At 37.1% G+C, this 11,211-nt stretch overlaps 1 protein-coding gene across 1 annotated transcript in view; it reads right to left on the bottom strand.

Moving 5' to 3' along the window:
- The window catches only part of LOC107697434 (adenylate cyclase type 1-like), a 34,732-nt gene that overhangs the window by 19,745 nt on the left and 3,776 nt on the right, over window positions 1-11,211 (bottom strand). The window contains exons 2-5 of the mRNA XM_016498221.1: window positions 10,176-10,325; window positions 4,595-4,713; window positions 2,644-2,755; window positions 200-327 (exon numbers count right to left, since the gene is read on the bottom strand). Coding sequence (XP_016353707.1) covers window positions 200-327; window positions 2,644-2,755; window positions 4,595-4,713; window positions 10,176-10,325 — 509 coding nt within the window. The remainder of the gene's footprint in view (window positions 1-199; window positions 328-2,643; window positions 2,756-4,594; window positions 4,714-10,175; window positions 10,326-11,211) is intronic.

Here is an 11,211-nt window from a genome sequence, read left to right as displayed (position 1 = left end):
ATACACACACACACACACACACACACACACACACACACACACACACACACACACACACACACATTCCCACACAAATAAAATCACTATATAGCTTTCAAATACAGTCTGTCAGATGATTGTAGCTGCTGCTGCTGCTGGCTGGCTGGCCGGCTCAGTGACTGCTGTTAAAACAAAATGAGATTTGGCCACAAACACTCACGTGATGGTGTCGATCATGTCCAGACCCATCTCCACACAGCAGTGAGCGTGGTCCGCTTTGGGCTGGGTCAGGCCGGACACACAGTAATAACAGTCTCCCAAGATCTTAATCCTCCTGCAATGGTTTTCCTGACAATCAGATACACAAAAGCACAATTAATGGGAGGTGGAGTTGAAAGCAAGTCTGAGGATTAATAACACGTATCTACCAGGTTATACAGAATCTGATTTCTTACATATTTACACAATTTAAGAGTGAATGAATGAAACAATGATTATGGTACTGCTGAAACAAACTATTAGGAATTTTACAGTTAAATGAGCAGATGAGAGTTTTAGAAATACGTTACTGTTTTTGTGCTTGTCACTTTATGTGGAACTTGCATTAAGTCCAACAGACATATTTTTCGATCACAAAATGGATACAAGCCTATAGCAAAATCTTGTTTGATTTCAACGCACTGCGAAAAAAAATAAAAAAATAAAAAATAAAAAAATAAAAATCAGCACTGCTGTGAAAATGGTCACCAAAGTAAATATGACTTGCTTATGTAATTTAACTTTAAACCAAACTTTCTGCACTTTTAAAATAAAATGTTAATGTTTGGGGTCAGTAAGATTTTATTTTTTAAATGAAATACATTTATTCAGCAAGAATTCCTTAAATTAATAAAAATTGGCAGTAAAGACATTTATCAAGATTAGACCCTCCACATTGATTCAACAGAACAATAAGACACTTTAGACTAAAGACAGCAAAACAAACAGAAAGACAGAAAAGAAGAAACTCAACAGATCGATTGCTCTATTTCATTAGAAATGCACCATCTGGCACCACAGGGCAGGAGGAGACTGTGGGAAACCCCCTGTCAAAGCACACACACACACACACACACACACACACATACACCATCTGTGCCATTCACTTCCAACTGTTGTCTGAATTTCAAACTAATGTCAAACTTGACAAAAGTTTTAGTTTTTTGCGACAGAGAGCTGCATTTCTCAAAAAGCCTTACTTTTCTCTGGAAAAGATTGTATTTAGCCTAGATTTACGCTTGCTGACTTGGGGATACAGAAAGACAAAGTTAGCCGTGAAAATGTTGGAAGAAAGGAAAATTACGAAAGCGAAAATTTGAAGCCAATCTGCTTTTATTTCTTTCTAATACACAAGAAACCACAGTTTTACTTATTGGAGGATTGATAATTACAATCCATGACAAAGATCCAAATAATGCAAAAGCCTAGTAAAAGCTTCAGTTGTAATTTGCAGTTATTCAACATCAAAGACGCTCATGTAGGATCTCAGAAAGCACCTTTGAAAAGTGCAAACACAATCACAGCTGTCAGGATGGTAATTTAGCATTTACTGTCAGGGGCTGCTGAAGTATTTACTAGTGTTTGCTAAGACAAGTATCTCTGTTACTATTGTTAGGGATCAGAACAAACTCTTAAGCTTTTATTAAACTTCTGTGAATAATCTGTCTTGCACAATTTGTTCTGTGAACATTATCACTTCAAATTATGCTGTTTGTTCAGGACAAGGTTTGCTAACATTTTTCAAAGTGATCAAACTTATTATTTTTATGTGGTGAACAGTAAAATGGATCGAGAGACTAACAATGAAGGTACGTTTTGCAAGTGCATTCACCACTCACATTTTCTTTATGAAAAAGAAAAAGAAAAATATATAATCTATAATATAATTTAAATATATATATATATATATATATGATGAACAGAAAGTTCAAAAGATCATCATTTATTTATGAAATAGAAATCTTTTGTAACATTATACTGTAAATGTCTTTACTGTCACATGAACAGTAGTGTATGCAAATTCATGTTGAATTTTTCTCAGTCAGAAGTATTTAGTCCACTGTGATTTTTATGATGCTATCCACCTTTTTCTTCAACGCGGAAGTAAGCCTATGGGCAAGACTTCCGGTTCATTAGCCGCTATAGGGAAATAACGAGAAGAATAACAATGTGCAGTAAACGGTAAAACTGTTTGCATTATAAACCAGTGTGTTCGTAATTAAGACAACACATTCAAATAATATGGTAAGACACACCAATTTTCAATATCAAGCAGCAAAACGAGCGGTTCTGTACAGCTAAAAATAGCTGGACGCGGATGAGACTGGAAGCCAGACCCATAGAATTTACAAATGGCCGTGGCCACTTTTACGGGAAGAAAAAGGTGGATAGGATAATACTGTTTCCAACTCAAATGCTTCCTTTCTCCCGCAATGCACAGAGGGACTCTATGAGAAGCTGAGGCCACTAATGGGGATTATAATTATAATGCTGATTAGCATATTGCAGACTGTGAGCAATCATATAAGTTTGCCCACTGACATGCCCACTGACTCAAGCCTTATGATATGATTTTTGCTCCCCTGTCCTTTCTCTCAACACGTACATGTCAATAGCATTACTTACAGTAGCAAGCTCATCAAACTTCCCAAAGAGCTCGTTCAGCAGTTTGACCAGCTCCTGGGCCGTGCACTGTGAAGCTAGACTGGTAAAGCCCACAATGTCTGCAAACAGGATGCTGCACAGAACGAGAGGACAACAGGTTATGGTGATTCTCACGAGACCTTACACTGTTCTTTTTAACGGCATGTGAATGACTGTTTTATCAGAAACATGCTTTTGAATGAACATACAGTATATAGCGTCTACTGAATCTGTTGGACTTTTTTCATTAAAACATTACAGTCAGTCAGATTTGCCTAGGCCAGGGGTCCACGGGGTACTTATCCCACCCAATCGTGAGTTTCACTGAGGAGTCAAGGTTTGGCTGGTTACTATAGTCCAATTAACCAATCAGCACTATATCATTCAATTATCATGTTGGTAGTGTTATTATTGTTAATAAAGACTATATAAAAATGCAATGAAACAGAAGTAGTGACAGATCTTTTACACTGTATTGTGATGAACATTCAAGTGAAACAGATTCTCTAAAAAATGTACAGTAGGGCGACAACTTGGTTCTATCGATTGTTAGTTGATTGGATGGAGGCAGATCTGAATGAGAGCTTCCAGTCGACTGTAAGAAAAGGGTGGAGTTTAAGCAGACAAATGATTGGAGAAGTCGGTATACATGGTAAAAAATGATTTTAAAATAAAAATTAAGTTGTAAAATAAAACAGCTTATTGGAGGAGGTTTTAGAAGAAAGTACTATTTCAGTCTTTCAAACTTTTGTTTACTTCAGTGTGTTACATGCCATTTCTTTGAAATTATTTATGAAATTTACTAGCAATTTCTGAGTGAAAATAATTTTCTACATCATTTTTTGTGTACACCACCAGAAAAAAGTGTTATTTTACCAGAAGATCGAATTGACATTTTGATTAAAAATTAAAAAGTCAAAAAGAAAAGAAAGACCAATAACATGAATTTAGAAAAAAGTGAATTTCAATTTTATGCTGAATTCAACTAAAACAAAATTTTAAATGACCACAAATTATTTTTAGTTTTACACTAAGATTACTTATTACAGAATATGAAGATCTTTATAACCCGCCTTCTTTAACATAAAAATGTAATGCTGCGATTTAAATAACATCTAAATAAAATGAAACTATGACACAACTAAAACTAAAACTAACAACCACTAACCAACTAAACTGAAAGGACAAACTGAAAATAAACTTGAAAGAAAATTAAAATCTAAATTCAAAACTATAATAATAAACCACTGGCTCCAGCCTCATTAGTTACATAGCTTTTCTGACTCCGGTTATGGACTCAATAAAACCTATATCTCAAAACTAAGCAAACACGGCAGATGAATGAGAGTACAAACATATAGCTTTTATAGAGCTCATAGATACAGCCCACTCTTCATGTTTGATCTGGAGCTGGGCCTGGATTAACCTCATCTTTTAGACAGTCAGTTAGTCATGGAAAAGTTACTTTTATGCATCATCTTTCACTCACCAATCTCTTGGCTGGAACGGGTCTTTGAGATGGCATATGTGTATATGTGTGTATGTGCTATTGTGTGAATTTGCCCCCCAGCACTGCCTTGTTCCATCTCTCACTCTCCATCTCTCCATGTGTGTGGGCAGTGTGGGTTAATTGAGCAGCTCTTGAGTTGATAGCACTAGCGCTGTGGGCGCCGTACACGCTGTGCGAGCTTTGGTTGGCAGCCAGACTCAGGAACTTAGACGACTGCGCGTGAGTGGAGAGTTGTTGACTCTTATTGACTCACTGATTCAGTATTCGCAATCACAATTTAAGTACAATGGAACTGACACTGACTGTCTAGTCTGGAAAATACTATGAACGTAGTGCTCTCACCTCTCATTCATTGAACAAGTGTGGGTTTTCAGCATGAATGGCTTGATTGTTGAAAAACACTCTCTCTCGTTCTTTCTGTACCTGACATTGTCATGTCGTTGGATGTATATCTTATGGAAGATTCTTTCTGGTGGCTTCAGGAAGTCCTCCTTCATCTCCATGGCAACATTTCTGGGCAGCAGGCTCATTAGAAGGCGTTCCTGTAATGCAACCATTACATTTTAGGATAAAGAGCAAGTTTCTGAATGTCTTCAGTCAAGTTTATTTACTCTTTCCCCAGCAGTTTTTTTTTTAAGTTGCCAGCCACTGCCAACATTTTTGATCATTTTCACAAAATTTCATGGCCCCCAGAATATTTTGTTGTATAAATATCTGAACATGCAATATGTCAAAAGAAAAAAATATGGTCTCTGCTTTTAAACCAAAAACTCATATTTATCTAGCTGCATGCATACTTTTTTTAATCAACACTTTAATGCGGTTTCATAAAAAAAAGAAAAAAAAACATTTTGAACAAAACGCTAAGAAAATTGCATTTTTGTTGAAGGCTGCATCTGGATTGGATTCAGAACGATGTTCAAATCATAGATGGAGTAGATTGTTTCCATCAACACCCCCAAAGCTTACACAGTCCTATACCACTTCCTGGGTTGACATTTCATTCAGGAATGTAGGCAGTTTTGATTTATATGCTGTTTAATGTTTGATCGCGTTATTTTACATATGCATCTGCTTGCATATGTGATCGCTTGTTTCTGCTTCTTCTTCATCTGTATTTTGATCCTAAGATTCAGTACTGTTTCAAAAGATGCCTAATAGCGCCCCCTACCGTATAACAGTCAAAACACAGAAAGCTGGAAAATTCCGTCAATGGTGGGGAAAGAGTTCAATTGAATTAAAGAATAAATTATTCTAGTACTCTGCAGAATTCATTACAGAATGAATTACAGAATGTAATATTGACAACTAGTGGTTGAAATAAGTACTGCAGTCCAAATTCCAAATATTGGAGAGTGTTGTTTCTTTCGCCCCCCTCCTCAGACTCAACTCTCACACGGGTTGCCAGATGCAACAAGGAACGAGCGCAACCGACAATGTTAGGCAACAAGCCTTACGCTGTAAGTTAATGAGTTGATTTTTCTGCGTTTTAATATTCCTCTGGTCGACAAAAAAAAAAAAAAAAAAAAATTGTGAACGTGAAAAAGTACATGAACTTAGCATGTTTCCTAAATATCTGCAAACATATAATGGGATTTTTATGCTTTAGTACAGTCAAAAAGTTACATTCAGCACCTTTAAGACATTTGCTCAACCAACTTAATGTGTTACGAATCCGGTCCATGAACTTCCGTCTGCTCGCCACCAGAGGTCACCCTTCCACTACTATGGACTCTTGCACCACACCACTGTTGCACTTCACCCGGACTACAGTTCCCATCATCCATTGCACTGATTACACACACAGTTGATTGCACACAGCACTGATTGCACACAGCTGTCATCAATCACACCTTCCCTATATAACAGTCACTCTTACCCCCGTCAAGGGGCTGAGTATTTTTTAGTGAATATCATTGTTTAGCTGATAGCTACCTTACGGAGCCTGCTTAGTTTTCCTAGCCTTAGCGGAGTCTTGCTTTGTCTGTTTTCCTATGTTCTGATCTTTGCCTGTGTACCTGGATTTATCCCTCTAGTCTCGCCCTGTTGGATTCCGTTTGCCGTCGACTGACCCTCGCTTGTTTACCGGATTGCCCTTGCCTTGTCTTCTCCATACCAGTTTGCCATTGTCTGACCCATGCCTGTTTCTGACCACGCCTTTGAATAAAGTTTGCAAATGGATCCGTACGTCTCACGTCTTGTCTGCCCCGTAACATAATGAGGTGCCACCTTGGACATGGAAATTTCCAAGGGAAGCCATGGCCTTCCGGTGGCATGCAAATTGACATCACGCCTGAACAGCTCCATAAAAAAACCCATTAAAATGACTGTGATGGCCATTGTATTATGGTTACTGTTAGTTTAAAACTGGCTACTTCTGTTATCTGTATACGTTTTATCTAATGAACTCACTGATAGCTGTTAAGTGGCCAAACTCTGTGAGAGATCACAGTCCTGAGCGTTGGAGTTGGTTGGCATGGCAAAGGTAAGTTTCCGTGGAAACGCATAGAGTTTATTGCCAAACCATGCGTTACTGAAAGTAGGTGATAAATGCCTTCTCGATGAGCAAACCCCAGCGAGCCATACCACCTGTGTTAAACCCAACAGCTTGCTTTGTCACTCACCTTCACTCAAAAGTTGAGCTGAGAGTTGGTTTGAGAGTTTGTAGCAGCATGACTATAATTGCCTAAGTCTCTTTCATTGACTGTGAAACTTAAAAACAATGAATACTAGTGTCTGTTATACATAGATTAGATGTTTTTCCTTGCTGACAAAAATTATAATTACATGGATATCAACTGGATATCTATGTGCTGCATATATATATATATATATATAAACTACTGTATATAGAAAACAGTAGTATTGTGAAATATTATTACACTTTAAAATAACTTTTAGCTTTTAAATTGTAATATATTATGCTAACCCTGAAACAACATACAGAACTACCACATTCTGCTATAAGTTTGATTGCATCATATAATAATTGCTGTTAATAGTGTTCATCGTCTGTTTGATTATGTCTTTAATTGATTTCTCCGTACATTTCTACCATATGTACATTAACTGATAGTCACCACTGATAAGCTACCACTAAATATTGTAGAAACTTAATTTGCTGTAAAGTTGCTTTGCAATGATTTGTATCGTGAAAAGCGCTGTACAGATAAACTTGAATTGAATTGTCGCATCAAACAAAAAAGACTTGAGGCTGTAAAGTTGCTTCAGCTAAATATTTAGTTAAGGGTATGAATACTTATGCAATGTACTTATTTCAGTTTTTTTTTATTTTTAATACATTTACGAAGTTGTGACAATTCTGTTTTTGCTTTGTCAGTATGGTGTATGGAGTGTAGATTGGTGTGGAAAAAAAGTAATTTAAAGCAGTTTAACAACAAAATGTGAAAAAATGAATGGGGTATGAATACTTTCGCAAGGCACTGTATGTATATATATTTTTATTTTATTTTTTCTAAATAAATAAAATAAATATGGGATTATTATTAGTAGTATTATTGTCATGATCTGACTCATGTTCCCCTGTCTTGTGTTTGGACTTTTGTGTTACTTCCTGTCTAGAGTGCCTTTTGTAGTCATTTTGTAGTTCTTTTGTTTCATTGGTCCTCTTGATTACTTTCCCAGGTGTGTCTTGTTACCTTGTCATCTTGTTAGTGTCTCTGTGTATAATAGTTCTGTGTTTTAGTCAGTCTGAGTCAGTCGTTGTCTTTGCGAAGTTGTAGCATGTTGTTTCTGTTTCCTGGTTCTCTCTGTGTTTGGTTCTATGTTTCTGGATTTGGATTACCTTTTGTTTTATTAAATGTTCCACTGATTGCATTTGGATCCTACCTTGACTCTTCCTTGCATTGACATGTTACAATTATTAGATTTATAAATAATAATACTATTATTCAAAGCATAAAAAAGTTATAGAGTTTGAAACAAAACATATTCGAGACTCTCCGGCCTCCCCTTTTCCATTTAAAATTTCCATTTAATCAAAAAATAAATAAATAATATAATAAACATTTTTACTCAAATATTCTCCCTCCTTGTGATTTAATTAATCTGCCCCAGAAACCCTCATACTTTTGAAATCAATACATGAGCCATTCTTGCTGACATGAATGACAGATCATCTGTATGTGCAAATGGAGAGATCACAGACTGCTCCATATCTCTGCAGCGAGTGCACAGGCGTGCATTAGAGTTTGTGTAGTAAAGTACCGATACTCAAAAAGTGTACTTAAGTACAATACTCAAGTAAATGTACTTAGTTACTGTCCACCTCTGTGTATAGAGTGGGTGTTGTTACCTTCTATTCAAGGAGTTTGTTGGGTAGGAGGTGGATGAGTCATGTGCAAACAATTATAACCAATTTTCAGTCGCTAAGGAACAAGGGGAAAGTGTCCTCTCTGCTTTAGTTTGTATGAGTGTGTTTTGCATCTTTCCATCTTATGCCCCTCTCCACTTAATTTATAAACCATTCAGTAATTATCCACTGCAATCTACCCAGAGCTCGGTGAGTGAGATAAGTTATGCTAATGTTGCTATTTGATTCACATTCTTTATCGTTGATATAATCCACAATGACAGCTAAAGATGAAGCAGTGTCACTGAGAAATAAAGTGGGATGGTGGATCAGGCTTGCTCCGGTAGGTTGCCGCTGCAAGAAAATCTTTGAATAAGTGCATCACAATCTGCTGCGTGTGCATTTTTTCCAGAAATGTCCATCCCGCAAATATGCCAACAGGTATTTCAAAGAGTTTGCTCTAAGTATAGAAAACTCCTGTTTCATTCAGGATTGGGCTTATACAGTAGAGGTGCTGCTGGGTATCTAGACAGACCCATGGAAGTTTCTTATAAAATATTTGCGCTTCGGCTTCACTGTTTGTTATGCTGTCCTAAAATTCATGACAATTTTTATTGTCTCTTATGCTCAGCAAAACTGTATTTATTTAAATAAAAACACAGTTAAAACAGTAATATTGTAAAATATTATTACAATTTAAAATAAATATTTTCTATTTTAATATATTTCATAATGTATTTTTTATGTCATGTAAAGCATGTTTCAGCAGTCATTACTCCAGTGTTCAGTGTCACATGATCCTTCAGATATCATATACTGATTTGCTGCTCGAGAAACATTTATTATTATCAACATTGAAAACAGTTATTCGGTTCAATATTTTTGTGGAATTGAAACACCGGCCCTCCAGGACCGAGTTTGGGCACCCCTGGTTTAAAAGCATTTATTTGATTTTTTTTTTGTATCAGTGCAAGTCTTTACTGTCACCTTCAATCAATTTAATGCATTCTTGCTGAATAAAGTATTAAAATATACATTTCTTTCAAAAAAATTACTGACCCCAATTTTTGTACTCTAGGTCTTATAGACCAGACAAAAGAACACTTGATTTCCCAGAAAGCCATACCTGTTTAACTGCAATTCATTAAATTCCAGGTCCTGTCATTCCAAATCAAATTCCAAATCAACTTTGAGTTGAGCTGTTTTTTCTTTTGCAAAAACATGTACTGTTAAAATAAAGCAAAAGCACACATTAAGAAACTAAAAAAGGTCCATGTTGACTTCAAAGTTTACATTTGAAGCTAGTAAGCCAAATGAAAATGCTAAGCCATTACTCACACTCATAGCATCACGAGCCTGTTCTGAGGTGCTTTTGGTGGGCTGTAATGGCATTATAGTTACATACAGCCTGAATACCAACTAAGTCAAGCACCTGACCTTAGACCCGATCTCACAACTGTTTTGTGTGCCTTAGCGTACATGCACCTGTGTGTGCAGGAGGTAGTGTGTGTTTGCAGAGAAAGCTTGACCTATAAGCAAGTCAGGGGGGAATGAAAGCAATCTTGCAAGGTAAATTACCTGTCAAACCTTCAACTTTAACTTGTGGGAGAAAATGAAACAGCTGATAATTTCATCTAAAACATGTAGCTGTTTGTTTGTGTGTATGCCATGCACATGTCGTGCGTGTCTGACCTGTTTCTCGTTCTCGTCCTCTAGTTGCAGGCGCTGTTGGATACAGTTTCTGGCCTGTAGGAAGGCCTTCCTTTGGGCGCGCTCAGTAAGGACTCGAACAAACACACCCGACAGATTCACGCCGACCAGCAACACTGCATTTGCTACCAGCTACGAGAACACAGAGAGAGAGAAAAATAACAGGGTTTGTGTGACAATCTCTGTTTATCAGACCATGGTGAAGGATTCTGACGTTTAAACAACATTCACCGACTGAATACGAACTTTCATTGATTAGGAGTGGCATACTGGTAAGTGTGTGTGTGTGTGTGTGTGTGTGTGTGTCTGTGTCTCTGTGTGCAAAACAGGAGCAAAGAGCGAAACTAGCTTGAAGGAGAGATGGAAACAGATGCCGAGAACGGGGGCAGCGGGTTCATTTTTTTCAATCCATCCTGAGATGATAAATGATGAGAGCGGAGACGGACACCAACCCCCCACGCTAGATAGCCTGAGAATCTCTATGGATTAGCTCCTGTGACCGAAAGAATCAGCAATTGCCTGGCTTTTGAGACACGTCCCTTCAAACAGGTGCCTATTAAGGGCTTTGTATTGTTCATTCATAGAGCAACAGAAAATTTGATTACCCAGAATCCATTCAACTGGTCTATGCATTCTTTTAACAGGCCCTTTGTAAATGAAAGTGAAGGCCATTTGCTGAATAGCACACAGCAGTGGCATTATTACAAATCCTTAGCAAGGTTATGAGGCTTATAAATGAGGTAACAAGGCTAATGAACAACGTGGTCTAGGGAAGCCTGTTTCCGCCACAGAATGAAAAAATAAAAAAGGTAATTGTGATTTTTTTTATCTCACAATTCAGACTTCTTTCTCTCAATTTTGAGTTTATATCTCACAATTGAGACTTTTTTTGCAATTCTAAGAAAAAAAGAAATACGAGATATAAACTCAGAACTGAAAGATATAAACTTTCTCTCTCTTTTTTCCTCAGAATTCTGAATTTACATCTCGCAATCCCCCCCCCCCCCCTTAACCTCAT

This window comes from Sinocyclocheilus anshuiensis, unplaced genomic scaffold (genome assembly GCF_001515605.1).
Source record: "Sinocyclocheilus anshuiensis isolate Anshui unplaced genomic scaffold, SAMN03320099.WGS_v1.1 scaffold801, whole genome shotgun sequence".
Classification (NCBI taxonomy): domain Eukaryota; kingdom Metazoa; phylum Chordata; class Actinopteri; order Cypriniformes; family Cyprinidae; genus Sinocyclocheilus; species Sinocyclocheilus anshuiensis.
This window is presented reverse-complemented; position numbering and strand designations above follow the sequence as displayed.